The 21,115-nt window shown below is 39.7% G+C and overlaps 1 protein-coding gene across 3 annotated transcripts in view; it reads left to right on the plus strand.

Moving 5' to 3' along the window:
• Positions 1-292: 292 nt before the first annotated feature.
• Positions 293-21,115, plus strand: part of CCNH (cyclin H) — a 28,096-nt gene continuing 7,273 nt past the window's right edge. The window contains exons 1-6 of one of the 3 annotated variants that reach the window (XM_040239412.1): positions 293-607; positions 3,155-3,277; positions 11,914-11,987; positions 12,967-13,177; positions 16,407-16,570; positions 19,930-20,000. In XM_040239412.1, the coding sequence (XP_040095346.1) occupies positions 491-607; positions 3,155-3,277; positions 11,914-11,987; positions 12,967-13,177; positions 16,407-16,570; positions 19,930-20,000 (760 nt within the window). In that variant the 5' untranslated portion in view covers positions 293-490. The remainder of the gene's footprint in view (positions 608-3,154; positions 3,278-11,913; positions 11,988-12,966; positions 13,178-16,406; positions 16,571-19,929; positions 20,001-21,115) is intronic. The other 2 variants (XM_040239411.1, XM_040239413.1) reach the window with 2 other exon arrangements.

The following is a 21,115-nucleotide window of genomic DNA, read 5'->3' on the forward strand; positions in this document are numbered from 1 at the left end:
TCAGAATGTCACCTTTTTACTGAGGCCTCCTCTGAACCATCCCTATTTAAAAGTTGATACCCTCTCAAGTCCTTTCCTCACTTCTGATCGTCCCACGTTAAATTGTTCAGGTTAGCCTCCACAAGCCCTCAATTTATTGATAGTTCCCTTTTGAACAGCCCTCCGCGTCGCTTCTCCTTTAAATCTTGTCGGGAAGGGGCGGAGCTAGGGCCCAGGCTCTCGTAAAGGAGGAGCGGCTTCTGTGGGTCACGCCCACTTAAGTCGCAGGCGCAGTCCGGAGACGCCCGGAGCCATTCTCCTCCCAATTCGCTCCGGAAACGCGACTGGGGACGGAAGTACCACGTGAGGTTGACGTCATCGCCCCCGCGCCGGGTTGTCCTGACTTGGCTTCCTCGGGATCCCGGAGGTGGCTTAGGTGCTTAACGTCAGGTTTTGTACAGTTTGCGGTCTTCTCTCCAGAGACTCGCTGGGCCTCGCCTCTGATCTCCCGATGTACCACAACAGTAGCCAGAAGAGGCACTGGACTTTCGCCAGCGAGGAGCAGCTGGCGCGGTTGCGGGCCGACGCCAACCGCAAATTCAAATGCAAAGCGGTGGCGAACGGGAAGGTGAGGGCTCGGGCTGCCGCCCTTCGGCCTCGGGCTCTGTAAACTCTTGCCTGTCCCCCCCACCCCCAGGACTTACCCCACACCTCCCTCCCGCCTCCTCGGCGCAGAGCGCGTTTATCCATCTAATCAACAGCGAGCACCTTGCCAGGTACAGTGGGTAAGGAGACGGACAAGGCCGTCCATCCCCTCAGTCGAGCGGCGGACTGTATAGTCAGTAACAAGGCCAAGAAGACACGTTATACGATGCTAATGTACCGGGGGTAGGTTTCTCTTAGTGGCTGGTGTGGAGAAGATGGGGAAAGGACTTTCCCGGCGGACAGAGCCACAGGTGCAAAGGAGGAGTTCAGAAATCGCAGAGCTGGTCTCTGGAACGCTCTCGATCGTGTGTGGCGGAAGCAGTGTTTGAAAGGCTGGAGAACGCAGGCAGGGAACTTGTAAGCGGAAGTAAGTAGTTTGAACTCTGTGATGGAGAGATGGGAAAGCTTAGAAAGATTATAAATGGGAAATTAATCTTGTCAGATTCTGTTCTGAAAGAGCTTTCTGGGAAGGAGTGGATTGATTGGATGGGGCAGGGCAGAGGAAGGGGATGAGACGCCGTTAGCACGAACCAATTGACCACAGAAGGTTGGGACTCTAGTCTGTCAGTCACGCCCTTCCAGTTTTACTTCTACCTGAAACTCGTTTACTTCATATCATTTTATTTTTGTGCTGTACAGACTAGTACTTCCTTTGCTAAATTTTCAATATTTGGCAACTGTTAGCTCATAGTTGCCCGCGGGGAGGGGGAGCCTGGTGGGCTGCCGTCTATGGGGTCGCACAGAGTCCGACACGACTGAAGCGACTTAGCACAGTCCTCACAATTGCCCTATGAGGTAGATACTGTTACTATCCTTGCATTACATCTGAGGACACTGAAGTACGGAGAGGTTGAATAACTTCTCAGGCTATATTGCTAGTAAGTGGCAGAGCCAGGATTTGAACCCATGGAATCTGGTTTCAGCTGTCCTGTGAATCTCAATGCCATGCTGTCTCTATAAAATGAGCCCCACCTGTGTTAGTTTCCTAGGCCGGCCACAATGCCATACACTAGGTGACTTAACACAGCAGAGATTTATTGTTTGAGTTCTGGAGGCTGGAAGTGTGAGTCCACGGTGTTTGTGGAGTAGTGCTCTCTACAACTTCTAGACCCTTTCCTCTTCGGCTTCTGGTAACCCAGGTGTCTCTCCGCTTGTGGCAGCCAATTCCAGCCTCTAGCTTCTTCTTTCCAGAGTGTTCTCCCTGTGTCTCTATATGTTCTTACAAAGCTACCAGTCATACTGGATTAGAAGCCTCTTCTACTTCAGTAGGACCTCATCTTAATTAATTGTATCTGCAAAGACCTTATTTTCTCACATTCTGAGGTACTGGGGTTAGGACTCAACATACCTTTTTTGGCAGTTGTAATTAAACCAGTGAAAGTGAAGTTGCTCAGTCCTGTCCAACTCTTTGCGACCCCATGTACTGTTGCCTACCAGGCTCCTCTGTCCATGGGATTTTCCAGGCAATAGTACTGGAGTGGATTGCCATTTCTTTCTCTAGGGGATCTTCCCAACCAAGGGATCGAACCCGGGTCTCCCACATTGTAGACAGACGCTTTACCATCTGAGCCACCAGGGAAGTCCCTAATTAAACCAGTAGTGGCACCAAATAGATATTTTTGTAGTAAAATTGTAGTATTTATTAACCCTACAGTGTATTTTGTAGAAATTTTGTAGAGATGCAGAAGAGGTAATATGTTAAGTAAGGGTCAGAATTATCCTTGAGACACTTGATTTTTACTTCAACCTCTGTGACTCAATAACCGACTGAGAAAGGGCTATTGAAAGTTTTCCAACCATTGACGATTTCTTCCTTTTGATCTGTAAAAGTGACATCAAACTTGTGAATGTATACATGCTCCTCACGTTTGCTTATACCTTAGTGAAGCAAATATTCAGCTGACATTCTGAGAAGTTATGAAATTGTGGCACAGTTTTAGTTTATTGACTATTTTTTAAAACTTATTTTTGGGTAATATTAGACAGAGGAGCCTGGTAGGGTGCAGTCTATGGGGTCGCTAAGAGTCGGATAGGACTGAGCGAATTCACTTTCACTTTTCTCTTTCATGCATTGGAGAAGGAAATAGCAACCCACTCCAGTGTTCTTGCCTGGAGAATCCTAGGGATGGGGGAGCCTGGTGGGCTGCCATCTATGGGGTTGCAGAGTTGGACATGACTGAAGCTACTTAGCAGCAGCAGCAGCAATTCTATTGGAGAAGGAAATGGCAACCCACTCCAGTGTTCTTGCCTGTAGAATCCCAGGGACAGGGGAGCCTGGTGGGCTGCCGTCTACGGGGTCGCACAGAGTCATGCACACTGAAGCGACTTAGCAGCAGCAGCAGCAATTCTATAAAGAGAAAATGAGGTACATTTCCCTTTGGTTAGAGATAAAAGCTTAATTTGCACAGAGAAATATTAAGATTGTCTAATTTATTAGATACTTATTTTTGTTCTAACTTTTGATCTAAAGGTTCTTCCAAATGACCCAGTCTTTCTTGAGCCTCATGAAGAAATAACGCTCTGCAAATATTATGAGAAAAGATTATTGGAATTCTGTTCCGTGTTTAAGCCAGCAATGCCAAGATCTGTTGTGGTAAGTTTTAGTAGTAATGAAGTATCAAGTCCTGTAGCTAACTTACAAGAGCTTATAAAGATTAATCTTACAAGGTAACTTATGACCAGTTATAAATATTTAACTCAATTCTCTATCCACTTTACTAAAAATGCACCTTAGTTATATATATAATTTATGCATCAATATTTGTTTTGTCACGTATTTTTCAATAAATGCATTAATTATGAATTCTTACATTGTATCTTACACAATGTTTCAAAAATCATTTCATATCAAAAGAATTTTGAGGTCTGCTGGATATGTCATGACATTCTCATTTTATAGGGAAAGAAAAAAATTACTTTCCCTCTGGGTTCGCATGTCTTTGATTCGGATGTTTGTGTATGTGCTTGTGTGCTTCTGTGTGTTTGTAGTGTGATAGGGTATTGTTGAGGAAAAACAGGTAGTTAAAACTTTTTGGCTATATGGATTTGTATATGCTGTCTCTGTAATTGTTTCTATCCTCTTTCTTTTTTAATTGGAGTACATTTGATTACAGTGTTATGTTTCAGCAAAGTGACTTAGTTATACATATACATATATCTTGGAGAAGGCAATGGCAACCCACTCCAGTACTCTTGCCTGGAAAATCCCATGGATGGAGGAGCCTGGTGGGCTGCCGTCTGTGGGGTCGCACAGAGTCAGACATGACTGAAGTGACTTAGCAGCAGCAGCAGCATACATATATATATTCTTTTTCACATTCTTTTCCCATATAGGTTATCACAGAGTATTAACTCTAGTTTCCTGTGTTATACAGTAGGTCCTTGTTGTTTATCTACATACAGTAGTGTGTATACTTTAATCTTAACTTAATTTATCCCTCATCCCCCGCTTTTCCCCTCTGTTAATCAAAAGTTTGTTTTCTAAGTCTGTGAGTCTGTTTCTGTTTTGTAAATAAGTTCATTTGTGTAATTTTTTAGATTCCACATAGAAGTGATATCATATGATATTTGTCTTTCTCTGACTTCACTTAGTATGTTAATGTTTAGGTCCATTCATGTTGCTACAAATGGAATATTTGTTTTTTGTTTAGTTGCTAAGTCATGTGCAACTCTCTTATGACCACGTGGACTGTAGTCTGCCAGGCTCCTCTGTCCATGGGATTTTCCAGGCAAGAATACTGAAGTGGGCTGCCATTTTCTTCTCCAGGGCCTCTTCGTGACCCAGGAATTGAACCCACCTCACTTCCCTGGTGGCTCACATGGTAAAGCGTCTGCCTACTATGCGGGAGACCCAGGTTCGATCCCTGGGTCGGGAAGATCCCTGGAGAAGGAAATGACAACCCACTCCAGTATTCTTGCCTGGAGGATCCCCTGGACAGAGAAGCCTGGTAGGCTACAATCCATGGGGTCGCCAAGAGTCAGACACGACTGAGTGACTTCACTTCTCTCATATCACTTATGTCTCTTATGTTTCCTGCATTGTCAGGCTGGTTCTTTACCACTGAGCCACCTGCCTATGGCTGAGTTATATTCCATTGTATATGTGTACCACATATTCTTTTTAAATTCCTCTGTTGATGGACATTTGGATTGCTCCCATATCTTAACTGTTGTAAAGAGTGCTGCAATGAACATTGGGGTGTATGTATCTTTGAAGTATGGTTTTCTCCAGATACATGCCCAGGAGTGGGATTGTTTATCATATGGTAGCTCAGGTTTTAGTTTTTTAAGAGTCATCCATACTGTTCTCCATTGTGTCTGTACCATTTTACATTCTACACTGCAATGTAGGAGGGTTCCCTTTTCTCCACACCCTCTCTAGCATGGATTGTTTGTAAAATTTGGCCGTTTTAATATGTGTGAAGTAATACCTCTTTGTATATTTTGTTTGCACTTTTCTAGTAATTAGTCATGCAGAGCGTCTTTTCATGTGCTTTTTGGCCATCTGTAGATGTTCTTAGGAGAAATATCTATATTATATCTTCTGCACATTTTTTTTTTTTTTTAAATATTGAGCTACATGAGCTCTTTTTGTATTTTAGAGATTAATCCCTTATTGGTTGCTTTGTTTGCAGTTCTCCCATTTTGAGGGTTGTCTTTTTGTTTTGTTTATAATTTCCTTTTCTGTGCAAAAACCTTTTAAGTTTAATTAGATCTCATTTGTTTATTTTCATTACCCTTGGAGGTGGATCCAAAAAGATACTGTTGTGATTTATGTCAAAGAGTATTCTGCCTTTGTTTTCCTCTAAGAGTTTTATGATGTCTGGTCTCACAGTTAGATCTTCAATCCATTTTGAGTTTATTTTTGTGTGTGGTGTTAGTGATTGTTCTAATTTCATTCTTGTATAGGTAGCTGTTCAGTTTTCCCAGCAGCACTTATTGAAGAATGTCTTTTCTTCATTATATATTCTTGCTTCCTTTGTTGAGATTAACCATGAGTGCATGGGTTTATTTCTCTGCTTTCTATCCTGTTCCATTGATCTATGTGTCTGTTGGTTTGCCTGTGAAAGTTGCTCGGCTGTGTCTGACTCTTTGTGACCCCATGTACAGTCCATGGAATTCTCCAGGCCAGAATACTGGAGTGGGTAGCCTTCCCTTCTCCAGGGGATCTTCCCAACCCAGGGATTGAACTCAGGTCTCCCACATTGTGGAATTCTTTACCAGCTGAGCCAGGAGGGAAGCCCAAGAATACTGGAGTGGGACGCCTATCCCTTCTCCAGCGGATCTTCCCAACCCAGGAATCAAATCGGGGTCTCCTGCATTGCAGGCAGATTCTGATAGTTTGCCAGTACCATTCTGTGTTAATTACTGTGTCTTAATAGTGTAGTCATAAGTCAGGGAGCCTCATTCCTCCAGCTCTGTTTTTCTTTTTCAAGATTGGTATGGCTGTTTGGGGTCTTTTGTGTTTCCATACAAATTTTAAGATTTTTTTAGTTTTAGATTTACAAAAACTGCCATTGGGAATTTAATGAGGATTGCATTGAATCTGTAGATTACCTTGGGTAATATAGTTATTTTGACATTGTTGATTCTTTCAATCAGGAATATGGTATATGTTCCCATCTGTTTTTGTCATCTTTGATTTCTTTCATCAGTGTATTACAGTTTTTAGAGTACAGGACTTCTGCCTCCTCAGGTGTATTTATTCATAGGTATTTTGTTCTTATTGATGTGGTCAAAAATGGAATTGTTTCCTTAATATTTCTTTCTGATCTTTTATTTGTATATAGAAATGCAAGAGATTTCTGTGTATTAATTTTGTATCCTGCAACTATACAGAATTCACTGATGAGCTCTGGTAGTTTTATGGTAACATCATTAGGATTTTCAGTGTTTAGTATAATGTCATCTGCCAACCGTGACATATTTTTTTTTCTCTAATTTGGATTCCTTTTGTTTCTTTTTCTTCTCTGATTGCTGTGGTTAGGACTTCCAAAACTGTTGAGTAAGAATGTTGAGAGTGGACATCCTTGTCTTGTTTCTGATGATAGAGGAAATGCTTTCAGCTTTTCACTGTTGAGCGTGATGTTGCTGTGGGTTTGTCATGTATGGCCTTTACTGTGTTGAGGTAGGTTCTCTTTGTGCACTTTCTGGAGAGTATTAATCAAATCAGTGTTGGATTTTTGTCAGATTTTTTCCTGTGTCTATTGAGATGATCATATAGTTTTTATTCTTCACTTTGTTAATGTGGCATATCACTGTAATTAATTTGTAGATATTGAAAAATACTTGTAGCCTAAGAAGAATGCCGCTTGTCATGGTGTGTGATCATGTGGCTGTGCTCAGTCTTCCTCGCTGCACAGGCTTTTCTGGTTGGACGCACACAGACTTATCACTGGGTGGCATCCCATGCTGCAGAGCCCAGGCCTTAGGGCATGCGGGCTTCAGGAGTTGCGGATCCCGGACTCTAGAGCACGGGCTCAGTACTTGTGGCACGTGGGTTTAGTTGGTCCACAGCACGTGGGTCTCCTCAGACCAGGGATTGAGCCTCTTTACCACTGACCCACCAAGGAATCCCTTGTGAATGGTCTTTCTGATGTATTGTTCAGTTCAGTTTGCTAGTATTTTGTGGAGGATTTTTGCATCTATGTTCATGAGTGATGAACTAATAGCCTGTAGTTTTATTTTGTGGTATCAGTCTGGTTTTGGCATCTGGGTGATGGTGGCTTCATAGAATGAGTTTGGGAATGTTTCTCCCTCTGCAGTTTCTGGAAGGGTTTCAGAAGGATGGGTGTTAACTAGTCTCTAAACTATTCTCTTTATCAGTAGTCCCCAACCTTTTTGGCCCCAGGGACTATTTTGTGGAAGACAGTTTTTCAGTGGACCTGGAGGGGTGGGGTGGGGATGGTTTCGGGGTGATTTCAAGCAGATTACTGTATTGTGGGCTTCATTTCTATTACTACTGCAACAGCTCCACCTCAGATCATCAGGCCTTGGATCCCAGAGGTTGGGGACCCCTGCTCTAAATGTTTGATTGCATTTATCCATGAAGCCATTTAGTCCTAGACTTTTGTTTGGGAGATTCTTAATCATAGTTTCTATTTCAGTGCTTACAATTGGTCTGTCCTTATTTTCCATTTCTTCCTGGTTCAGTTTTGGGAGATTTGCATTTCAAAGAATTTGTCCATTTCTTCTAGGCTGTTTGTTTTATATAGTTGCTTGTACAAGTCTTGTGAGATCCTTGGTATTTCCGTGGTATCCATTGTAACTTCTCCTTTTTCACTATTGATTTGAGCCCTCTCCTGTTTTTCATGATGGGTTTGGCCAAAGGTTTGTCAATTTTGCTTATCTTTTCCAAGAACCAGCTTTTAGTTTCACTGATTTTTTTTATTATTTTCTTTGTGTCTAATTTCATTTATTTCTGCCCTGATCTTTGTGATTTCTTTCTTTTTGCTAACTTTGGCTTTTATTTGTTCTTTCTCTAGTTGCTTTAAGAGTAAGGTTAGGTTGCTTGAGATTTTTATTTCCTGGGGTAGGACTATATTTCTATAAACTTCCCTTGTATAACTGCTTTTACTGCATCCTAAGATTTTGGATTGTCCTGCTTTGGTTTTCATTTGTTCCTAGGAATTTGGTTTCCTCTTTGATTTCTTCAGCGATCCATTGGTTGTTTAGTAGCATATTATTTAGCCTCCAAGTGTTTGTGTTTTTTACAGTTTTTTTCTTGTGGTTGATGTCTAATGTCATAGCATTGTGGTTGGAAAAGATGCTTGATGTGATTTCAGTTTTTTAAAGTTTATCAAGGCTTACATGGGTTACATGTAATCTGTCTGAGTGTACCCTGTACACTTGAATGTTTATTCTGCCGCTTTCAGATGAAATATTCAATAAATTTAAATTAAACCCGTCTGGTTTAATGTGTCATTTAAAGCCTGAGTTTCCTTATTGATTCTCTGTCTGGATGATCTGTCTGTTGATGTAAGTAGGGTGTTTAGTTCAGTTCAATCGCTCAGTCATGTCCAACTCTTTGCAACCCCATGAACCGCAGCACGCTAGGCCTCCCTATCTGTCACCAACTCCTGGAGTTCACCCAAATTCATGTCCATTGAGTCAGTGATGTCATCCAACCATTTCATCCTCTGTCATCCCCTTCTCCTCCTGCCCTCAATCTTTCCCAGCATTAGGGTCTTTTCAAATGAGTCATTTCTTTGCATCAGGTGGCCAAAGTATTGGAGTTACAGCTTCAACATCAGTCCTTCCAATGAACACCCAGGACGGATCTCCTTTATGATGGACTGGTGGGGATCTCCTTGCAGTCCAAGGGACTCTCAACAGTCTTCTCCAGCACCTCAGTTCAAAAGCATCAATTCTTCGGCACTCAGCTTTCTTTATAGTCCAACTCTCACATCCATACATGACCACTGGAAAAACCATAGCCTTGACTAGATGGACCTTTGTTGGCAAAGTAATGTCTCTGCTTTTTAATATGCTGTCTAGGTTGTTTAAGTCCCCCACTATTACTGTGTTACTGTCCTTTTCTCCTTTTTTGACTGTTAGGATTTGCCTTATATATTGAGGAGCTCCTATGCAGGATGCAACTGTATTTACCGTTGTTATATCTTTGTGCATTGATTTCTTGATCATCATGTAGTGTCCTTTTTTAATCTAATCCTTTTTAAATCTTTAGTCTGTTTTGTCTGATGTGAGCCTCAATACTCTAACTTTCTTTTGATTGCCATTTTCATGGAATCTGTTTTCATTCCCTCACTTTCAGCTTGTATGTGTCCCTAGATCTGAAGTGGGTCTCTTGTAGACAGTACATATATGGGTCTTGTTTCAGCCGGTCTATGTCTTTTGGTTGGGGCATGTAATCCATTTGCGTTCAAGGTAATTATCAATGTGCATGTTCTTATTGCCATTTTGTTCATTATTATTTGTTTTGATTCCTTTTTGTGTGTGTGTATATCGTAGATTTTTGGTCTGCAGTTACCATGAGGATTTTATATATATATATATATAGTTGTTTCTGTCTGTAAGTCATGTCCGACTCTTGTGACCCCATGGACTATAGCCTGCCAGGCTCTTTTGCCCATGAGATTTCCCCTGGCAAGAATACTGGAGGGAGTTTCCGTTTCCTTCCCTAAGGAATCTTCCCAACCCAGAGATTGAACCTGTGTCTCCTGCATTGGCAGATGGATTCTTCACCACTGAGCCACCATGGAAGCCTGTGTGTGTGCGTGTGTGTGTGTGTGTGTGTGTGTGTAAATGTACACTAGGTTGTTTTAAGTTTCAGGTCTCTTAGTTTCAAATGCATTTTCAACATCCTGCGTTTGTACTCTCCTCACAGTTGCTGCTGTGTGTGTGGATGATTTCCTGCCTTTACTGTATATGTGCCTTTGCTGGTATATAAAAGCTTTCCCGTTTGTAGTTTTCTTGTTTCTAGTTGTGGCCGTTTCTTTTCCACCTAGAGAAGTTCCTTTGTCATTTGTTGTAAAACTGGTTTGGTGGTGCTAAATTCTCTTAGCTTTTGGTTATCTACAAAGCTTTTGATTTCTCTGTTGAATCTGAATGAGAGCCTTGCTGGGTAGAGTTCTAATGTATTTTTTATTTGAGTTAAGGTATTGGTCATCTCTGTTGGTCCTTTATATTTCCTCACTCTTTGTTAAACACTTCTTTTATCTTCTTAATCTGTGCCTCTTCTTTTTCTGAGTTTTTGGATCATCGATCTCTTCCATCCTTAATCTGAATTCTTATAGGTAGATTGTGTGTCTCCACTTCACTTATTCTACTGGAGTATTGTTTTGTTTTGCCATCTGGATATGTGTATTCTTGTTGATAGAAAATAAACTGAAATTTAAAAGCTGCAAGATTAAAAAAAGGGATGCATATAAATTATATTTTCCATATTACCTCAGAGATTTGTTGTGAATATCAAATATGAAAGTCTTAAGTGAAAGTAGATCATACATTTTAAAGTTAAACTGATTGAATAATCTATGACTCACAAAAGAATAAGCTCCTAGTAAATAATCTCCATTTTTAAAATTGATAAATGAAGTATATTGAAAATATAGTCCAAAAGTATTCATAGTATTTTCTTTTTTTAATCAGACTTCCATCACTTCCTTTCCATCTCCAGATTTGGTCCTAGTCTTTTCTGATAGGAAAACTATAACATGAGGCAGTAGGTTTAAGTGATCTTTTCAGGTGAAGAAATTGAATCCTTGAGTAAACTTCTTTGTGGATTTGCCTTTATATAACTTATTTTTTATAACTGATAGTTTTGATGTTTGTTTCATGTAAAGTGACCAAACTAAACTTTAGAAGTACTTAAAAAGATATATGTTTTTTCCATCCTAAAATAGATATTTATTTCATTGGTTCTAGCCAAATGAAATAGTGGTTAAAAGTACAGGCAGACCTTGGTTGAAAACATCCCTGTTCCTTGTTAGATGTGTGACCTTGAGCAAGTCAGTTAACCTCATTGATACTCAGTTTCTTTCTCTGTAGAGATAGCACACTTCACCAAATTGTTATAAGAATTAAAATAAGGTAATAGTTGTGAATTTGGCACAAAGTGTGGCACTGGGATGCGGTCAGTAAGTGGTAGGTGCTGCTGCTGCTGTTTGGTTTGGCAGCAGTGATCACGGTTAGATCACAGATCTAGAGTGGATTTAAAGAGAAGACTCATTGCTCTAACAGTGTTATTCTATCAATATTTTATAAGACTGATTAAGCTTTGATCATTTGTATAAATTATACAAGTATATGTGTATACTTAGTCACTCAGTCATGTCCAGCTCTTTGTGACTCCATGGACTGTAGCCCGCCATGCCCTCCTCCAGGGGATCTTCCGACCCAGGGATCAAACCCAGGTTTCCTGCGTTGCAGGCGGATTCTTCACCATCTGAGCCTCAGTATTCAGGGAAGCCCATGAATACTGGAATGGGGAGCCTGTTGTAGAAAACCAGCATACAGTTTTTAATTGAAGTCAGTGACCACAAGAAGGCTAACCCAAAGTAGGTGGGGAAGGACAACAGAAGGTCTTTTGGCTGTGGTTTTTCTGTAGTAATTTATCACAATTTATTTTGAGTTAAGAAAAAATAAGTTTTGGCATTTTTTACCAGTGACTTTTTTAAAGGAATATTTGCATAAATAAGTTTTTTTTTTTAATACAGAACAACTTGTATGTGTGATAGGTTCTGATAATATGTGTATTTTTAATCTTAGGGTACAGCTTGTATGTATTTCAAGCGCTTTTATCTTAATAACTCAGTAATGGAATATCACCCCCGGATAATAATGTAAGTATAATTTATTGATTTTCACTTAAGAATACTTTTTTACTATGTGAGCATGTATGTGTGTGAAAATGACTTCCTAATAAAGGGTAATTTATAGTTGTATTCTGTTCTGAACTTAATGAAGATCGCTCCCTGAAATTCTGATGACATCTGTACTGGCACTTGTCCAAATTCACATTCTGTTTCTCTCAAATTAGCTACCCTAATATCTTTCTGTTAGTGGAACCTTTCTTCGCTCAGTTGCTCTGAGAATCATTTACGGTCACTCCTCTTTCTCTACAAATTTATAAGTCCTGTAGTTCCCTGTTCATTTCACTTGAACAAAGATCTGTTGTTTCTGGTCTCTGCTAAGCACTGTGCTTATCATTAAAGATGAAGTTAGTATGAAACGTAGCAAAGAACTTGCTGTCGGTCGTACTGTCCCTGTATATTTCTTCTTTTTTATTCTCATTTCCACCAGTCTTGGTCAGGCCCTTGGTACGTCCCATATTGGTTTCTGTGGTAATCTTTCTCACTCTAAAGTTTACGTAGCAGCCATGGGAGTTTAATAGGTTTGTTCTTGAGGTAATAACCCTCTATTTAAATGCCCTTAGAGACTTCCACTGATGGCTTGTCATAATGTTTCTCTGACGTAACTTTCTTCCCAGGCCCATATGTACTTATGTGTGTGCTTTTTTTTTTTCCTTCTTCCATTTGTTTTTCATGATGCTGAGTTCTCTTATTCCTATTATTTTGTTTCCCCAGATGTTTAGGCTGAACTGCCATTAAGTTAATAATTGAATGCTGTGACACTATTATACAGTTCAACCTACAGCTTTAGTCACCTTATGAATAAAAAGATTAAACAGGAAACGTTTTTTTTAACCAATTTCCAAAGATGTCTAGTATAGTCATTTGTGAATATTAGGCAGTTTTAGAACATACTTTTAGAAATATTTCATTATTTTATACATATCCCTCCCCTTATTTTTTCCTCTAGGCTCACTTGTGCATTTTTGGCTTGCAAAGTAGATGAATTCAATGTATCTAGTCCACAGTTTGTTGGAAATCTGCGGGAGAGCCCTCTTGGACAAGAGAAAGCACTCGAACAGATTCTGGAATATGAACTGCTTCTTATACAGCAACTTAATTTCCACCTTATTGTCCACAATCCTTATAGACCCTTTGAGGGCTTTCTCATTGATTTAAAGGTAATCTTGCTGATGTAAAGTAAATTGGTAGAGTGAACTCCTTTGCTATTGTTAAAAGAATCAAAATTTTGCTATAATTTATAATGATCTTGATGGGCTTAACTAAAATATGAGTTTGGCCTGGATTCCTAGGGCAATAGTTCTCAAACTTCAGTGTGCTTCAGTGCTTCAGAACCACCTGGAGGGCTTATTGACTGAAATTGTCAGACTAGTCCCAGAGCTTCTGACTTAGTAGATTTGCAAATACCAGCCCAGGGACCCTAATGAAGACGATTGTGTCTTTGTAGTAACACTTTTAAAGACTTAACTCTTCCAACTCAAGTATACTGTCTTGGATACAAAAGGCTTAATTTTAAACTAGAAGATTGCTAAGTGACTTCTATTTTTAGGACCTTGTGAACTAAAATCAATATGTAAGCATCAAAAGTAACAGTAAATAAAATGTTTTGTCAGAACACTAACAAAAGCAACTAAAGTTGTTTCGTTTTGGTCTTGAAGAAGGACTTGAATAGTGTGAGTTAAGTAAACAGAAGTCAGAAATTGGTCCGTCCATCTTGAGTGGCAAAATTTGGGTGCTTTCTGTGTGCCAAACATGGTGCTTAAGGATTAGCCAAGAACTAGACAGGAACAGCCTCAACTTTATAGGCCTTATAGTCTCACAAGAAAGTATCATATATTCAGTGTGCTAAGTGTTAACAGAAGGGGAAATACAGGGTGCTTTAGAAGGAGATGGCAGATTGAGAGGAAGAGGAGACAGTTCTGAGAAAGTGTAACAAGGTGAAATTCAAAGCAAGAGTAGAGACTGGGTGGTAGAAGAGCATCTTGCTCAGAGACTTCTTTGGCCAAAGGCCTAGAATTTAAAAACCATGGTACACTAAACAACCTAAACAGAACTGAGAGATGGGGATGTCTGCCTGAGTGGAAGGCAGTCTAGACTGTGGAAGCAACGTTACAGATTTTGAATAGAGTGACAGGAAGCCAGTGAAGGGGTCAAGGCTGAGGAGTGGCATGATCAGGTTTGCAGCTTTAAAAGCATGCTGGCCAGCTCATGCATCAGTCTGCACCAGGTGTTCATTGCACATCTGGGTTACGTGTCAGGCACAGTGCGGAGAATGGATTCAAATGGATGAAGGGATCCCAGGAACAGTAGTTCAGACAGAAGATGGTTGGTTTGACTCATGTAGTGGCACTGGGTACAGAGAGAGCTTCTTGGGGTTGGGAGATGGGCAGAGTTGGTAGAGCTTGAAGAATGATTGCCTATAGAGAGTGAAGACCGTGGGAGAATCCCCAGTTTTCTGGCCTGAGCATATAGGTAGATGGTGGTACATTTATGATACACGTAGATTGTGTCTGATACAGGTAGATTGTTTGTGATTGATACAGGTAGATTGTTGGTAGATGTTTATGTCTGGAGGTCAGAGAAGATGGGTAGGCAGGAGGTATAGATTTGGGCATGACTGCCCCAGGAAGATTTCAAGTGGATTGGTCGTAAGGACTATTTAAAGGGCAGCTAGAGAAAAATAAGAAGATTAAAGAATATCCAGAGAGGTAGGACTTTTGGAGAAGTAGAATGCTTTTATAATATGATCAGGGACAGCTCTCCAAACCTGCTCAGAATTCAGGCAAAGTAAAAGTTGACATTTGCTGGAGTTAGTGCCAAAGGTGATTTGTGATCTTGGTAAAATTAGTCTTTGTGGAGTGTGGAAGAAGAAAGCAGATTGGAGCTGGTTGGGGAATAAATCAAAGGTGAGAAAATACATCCATATCTTGGATTAAATTGCTTGTCTTTGAAGTGGAAAAAGAAGGTGGGATGATTGAGAAGATGGGGGACGGGGGAACTGCGAGCAGAAAGGAACAGTTTTTTGTTGTGTTTTGTGTAAGAAACTGATGCAGAGAACTCATGAAACGCAACCGAATATATGTAGCTTGAGGTTTCCTCTGGAGTGTGGTGAAAGGGCCTGTTACGGGATTTCGAAGCAACGTAGAAGAATTGGCTGTTTCTCTCAGTGGAGGAAAAGAGGAGAAGACAGGGAAGGATGATGTTATGCCTGGGGATCCGACTGTAGCAGGAAACAGTGTCTTTGTTATCAGCAAAGTTCATTTTCTGAGAGCAGTGAAGTTTCTGAGAATTATCAAAGACTTTGAGTCAGGTGGAAAGTGTTTAATCACCAAAAAGGGGGAGAACACATTTTCAACGGAATATTATCATCATAGCTAGGCAGTGTTGAGAGCTGTTTTGAGGTCAGTGAGCTTGAATTTATATGGATATTTCCGGACCTCTTGGTTGTATTGTTTTCTTTAGCAGGACCCAGAAATCTGGGTACAGTTGAAAAGAAGGTTGGTTGAGTTTGACTGCTGTTGACGTTTTGCTGGAAATACGTTGGCAGCGTACTGGGGCAGGGAATTAAAGAGGAAAATCAGAACCAGTGGACACTGGTGAGTAGGAGCAAGTATGGGGATAAGGAACCAGAGGTTCTGAGGAGAAAGTCAGCGAACAGCTGTGAAGTGTTGGGTTCTGGGAAAGGGAGCGCTGTGGTCAGAGTGTTGGGTTTGTAATATTAGGGCAGGCATCTGGGGGTAATGACAAGAACTGGGTCTGAGTGCGCAACTGACTCTGGCTGTTTTGTTTCAGAGTATAAGGTTTCTAACTGCTCTGGGACTTGACTGTGGATATCTGAAGTATATCTGAGGGTTCAGGATTAGGGTTCATTAGGTAGAGACTGTTGGAAAACAGGGGATCATCAGGTGGCTCAGTGGTGCAGAGCCTGCCTGCCGGCGCAGGAGAGGCGGGAGGCGGAGGAGAGGCGGGAGGCGCAGGCTCGGTCCCTGGGCCGGGGAGGCCCCTCGAGGGAGCCATGGCGACTCGCTCCAGTGTTCTTGCCTGGAAAATTCCAGAGTAGCCTGGCAGGCTGCAGTCCATCGAGGGCCAAGAGAGTTGGACATGACTGAGCATTTACAAGGGATGGTTGATATATCTTAGGCATATACTAAAAATAACTCTATAATCAAACCAAGATTCATTTCCATTTACTTCCGAAAAGTAAACTTCTGGTAGAAAGAATTTCAGATCAAAATGAAGTGGCGCTTTGGTTTCTAAATGTGGCTTACAGGGGCTACACATATAAAAGTGTTCTGTGTTGAGCACTTTCTGGTTTATATAAATATTTTTGTCTTGTTACTACTCCTTTAAACCTTCAGAAGTGATAATATTTGCAAACTCTCTTTCTAGACACGCTATCCCCTGTTGGAGAATCCAGAGATTTTGAGGAAAACAGCTGATGACTTTCTTAATAGAGTTGCATTGACGGATGCTCACCTTTTATACACACCTTCCCAGATTGCTCTGACTGCCATTTTATCTAGTGCATCCAGAGCAGGAATTACTATGGAAAGGTATTGTTTTGTGTTTTAACTTAGATCAGACTCAGTCCCTCGGTGTATTCCTTTCTGGAGTCCCAAGTTTTTAAGTAAGTTTCACTTTGTGACTGCAGTCTTTCGTGTTCCTATGCTTGAGCATTGGTGAGGACAACTGAGGGAAGACTTGGAATCACCTTTTAAGGAAATATTTAAAAATCGAGGAAGATATTTTTGAGCTAAAATGATCCATTTATGATCAAAGTAGAATTAAATCTACTGTTACCAAAAGATTGATAACAGCTATCAATCTATGGAAAACTTAGAAGTTTTGGGAACTGGTAAGCAGTGTGAGTGCAACAAATACATCTTCCTTGTTTTACCATTAATCTCCATGTATGGCACGTGGAGTTCAGTAAAGACTTGTTGAATGAATGATGCTTTAGAGAATGTCCAGGTGAGTTTCAGTGAGCTGTAGACTGTAATAGCTGATACATGAGTGCACACTGAGAGCTGTGTTCTGTGATAAGCACTTTACATGAATTAAATCCACGTGATTCTTACAGTAATATCTTATACAGAGGTTAATTAGATACTTATTGTATTCGTTTATAATTAACTCAAGCCCAGGCAAGTAGTAAGTTAGACTTTTTAAACTTTCACATTTAATTTCTTTATACCTTTGAACTTCTGCTTGATTCATTCCTAAAATAGCTGAGGAAGAAAGATGGTAAAACTTTCTAAATTTAAACTTTTCTATGTTTGTAATCCCTTGTCTGTAATTTCAAAATCCATTGATATGGTGGCAGGAAACATGAACAGATGTGATTTAGTCTTTATTCAACTGAATGGGAATATTTGTAAGTTTCCTTGCATGGCTATTAATATAACTGATTACATGATACAGCCCCAGAGACATTGGGTCAGTATATATATACTCTGAAAGATTTCACATTTCATGGTATGTATACCATGTTAGCTTTCTAAGACATGAATAATTCTGAATTTCAAAACAAATCCAAGATAAGGGATTGTGGGTTTATATTTTGTTCAATTTATGGTATGCTTCTTATCAATTGTATATTAATATATACATTTAATCCCAAAATGATCTATACCTTCATTTACTAAGCAAACCTTTGTGGAAGTTTTTCCTCCCCCCACATTGCCGTCTATATATCATGCACTCTACTATACTGTAGAAATTTAAGACTGAACAAGCTATCCTTACTCTAGTTAGGAAGGACAGCCATACAAACTGATACTATGGATTTTGCAAGTGTGGAGCTTCCATAGTGTAAGGGAAGAAAGTCATTTCCACAATTCAGATAACCAGTTGTTAGCTTAATCTGTTTAAGCATTGTATCTTATGCAGTTTATATGCTAGTGGTAAGGTTTTTCTTATATCAATAGAGGAGGATGAAGGATCCTAAGGTCTAAATTCGAGTTTATTTCATCTTAGAAGTTTAGTTATAATTTCAGATAGGCAGGTGAAGGTGAAATTATAGTACCTTGAAAGTTGGAAGTGTTAGTTGCTCAGTCTTGTCCAACTCTTTGGAACCCCTTGGACTGTAGCCCACCAGGCTCCACTGTCCATGGGATTTTCCAGGCAAGAATACTAGAGTGGGTAGCCATTTCCTTCTCCAGGAGATCTTCCCAATCCAGGGATTGAACCCGAGTCTCCTGCACTGCAGGCAGATTCTTTACCATCTGAGCCACCAGGGAAGCCCCATAGTACCTTGGGCTCACTACAAATTAAATACACTTTCATTGCATTCCCAGATACTATAGACATTTGGGCATTTTTACCTTTGAGAAAATACTTTCAAATAATTTTTAACTTCTGACTTCCTTTCCAACTTTTGGGATACGTGGGAATTTCTTTTATGTTGATTACTGATTCCAAAAGGGGAAAGCCTTTGTGCTGTTGTTATAATCTGAATGATGTTTTAAGATAATTACTTATGGAACATTCTGTTGTTGGTTTGGGGTCCTTCTTTGTCATTGGATTTAGAGCTTTACTTCACATCTCCTAGTTTGACTTTTTAGGTAACGAAGAGAAACAAAAAAAGACGGCAGAAGCATGAAAGGAAAAAAAAAAAAAACTAATTGCTACTTTGAATTACTGAAAACTAGAAATGTATTAGCTGTTACGGGAGTTACTGATTTCCATATTTAAAATGGATTCCCACACTGGATGAAGACAATATAATAGCAAAAGTAGTTATCAAAATTTTGTAGTATAATTTAAATAATTTTGATAGTTTAAAAGACATATAGCAACAAAATTTCTTTAAAAATTGTCTAAATTTTGTAACTTTATTTCACCTAAGAGAAAAATTAACAGTTTTTATTACATTTATGTTTGAAAGATTATTCTCAAAGGTTACTTTGAGAATCTGTTCACTTGGGCTGTTATTAATTATAGATCAAGTTCAAGTATATAAAACCTCAGAGTGGCTAAAAATATAAATATAGAAATAACTATCATTGGTTCCAGGAAAACAGTTAACTGAGCTTTATGTCCATTTAAGGAATACTGTTGGGTTGGACAAAAGGTTCTTTTGGGTTTTTCGTAAGATGTCCCAAATGAACCTTTTGGCCAACCCACTATTAACACCTTTGATTTGGACTTGATGCAGAAAGGCTTCCTGGTGGCTCAGAGGGTAAAGCGTCTGCCACAGTGCGGGAGACCTGGGTTCGATCCCTGTCGGGAAGATCCCCTGGAGAAGGAAATGGCAACCCACTCCAGTAATCTTGCCTGGAAAATCCCATGGACAGAGGAGCCTGGTAGGCTACAGTCCAAGGGAACGCAAAGTCGGACACAACTGATCGACTTCACTTGATGCAGAAAAGATGTAATAGATTGCGGTGATACTCTTACTGGTTATCAGGAATACCTGTTTGTCTCAAGAAGAGCAATTATAGTTAACATGGACTTGATAATAGGCGAGAGAATTCTTACTAGAGCCACGTTCCAGTTCTGCTACTCCCTGACTTTATTCATGACTTGTCTGTCCCTGTGACTCAGATTCCTCACCTGTAAAGTTAGACTGATAGGCTTTAAATATTAAATATTAAACATTTAACATCAAAAGTATTAGAGTATTGCTACTAATATTTTCATATCATTTTGCCTCTGAATATATTATGGAAGTTAAATAAATTAACTTGAACATTAACCATTTTTAACCTAGTACAATTTGTAGTGGATTCTTAAGACTGTAAGAGAGATTATAGTTTTAGTAAAGTTCAAAGTATTGTTATTTAACAGTTTTCAAGTAAATTTCTTTAAAAATTCACCTTGATGAAGAACATGAAGAAAAATAATTTATGATGTCATATTTTCTTAAGATGTGTGTGATAGATTAAAACATTTTTTCCCCTCTCTTTTCCAGTTATTTATCAGAAAGTCTGATGCTCAAGGAGAACAGAACTTCCCTGTCACAATTACTAGATATAATGAAAAGTAAGTAAAACAGAACGCTTTATAAAATGTTCTATCACAGAGTTACTTTGTAAATAAGTAACTCACTGGCATTTTAACTTGAGATTACAAGTTATTGTTTAGATTTACTTATTATTGTATCATGAAGGTGAAGAACAAATAGAAGGTACATGAAGTAGTTTTTACACATAACTTTTTAGGAAAGTGAAGAATATTAATGAGATTCACAAAGGGTTGAGATTCAAAACAAGGTCCTTTTACCTTTTAAAGTGTATGCAAATATGAGCACTAAAAAAGGTCTTAGGGAACTAAAGGCTAATTAAATTGGAAACTTCTATTTTGTAGATAAATTAGCTTTAATTAGTTAATGTGTGTCATTTGCTAGTCACTTCCTTATCTGGTATTACAAAAGCCATGATTCTTCACGGGGTGAATTTTTTTTTCCATCTATGAACATTCCTGGTGGTTACAACTTTGGGGGTGGGGGTGGGGGTGCTGCCATCACCTAGTATGTGGAGGTAAGGGTTCTGCTGTACATTTTCTAACTCACAGTACAGCCCCTTGGTAGGCTGAAAAATGGCTCCCCAAAGATAGCTGTCATAATCCCTGGAAACCGAATGTTGTTGCTTTATATGGCAAAAAAAAAAAAAAAAAAAGTGCTTGCAGATGTTATCAAGTTAAAGACATTATCTTGGATTATCCTAAATGTAATCACAAGTGTCCCTATTAGAGGAAGGCAGAGGAGGTATGACAGAGAAGGCAATGTAAAGACAGAATAGAGAGATTTGAAGATGCCGGCCCTGAACATTGGAGTAATGTAGCCACAAGCTAAGGAATGCTGCCAGCCCCCAGAGAAACCCCCGTGCCAGTGTTTGTCTTTTGGCCCAGTGAAACTGATTTCAGACTCTTGGACTTCAGAACTGTCGGGGAATCCATCCTGTGATTTTAATAAGCCTTACTAAGTTTGTGGTAATTTTTAATAGCAGCCTTAGGAAACTAACACAGCACTTCATGACAAAGAATCATCTAGCCCAAACTGCTGTCAGTACTATCGATGCTGAGAAACACTGTCTTGAGGGTTGGGTTTTTTTTTTCCTTTCACTTTTTAAAAATATAGTTGGGTTAGTTTCAGGTGT

The sequence above is a fragment of the Oryx dammah genome, unplaced genomic scaffold (assembly GCF_014754425.2).
Source record: "Oryx dammah isolate SB20612 unplaced genomic scaffold, SCBI_Odam_1.1 HiC_scaffold_5, whole genome shotgun sequence".
Classification (NCBI taxonomy): domain Eukaryota; kingdom Metazoa; phylum Chordata; class Mammalia; order Artiodactyla; family Bovidae; genus Oryx; species Oryx dammah.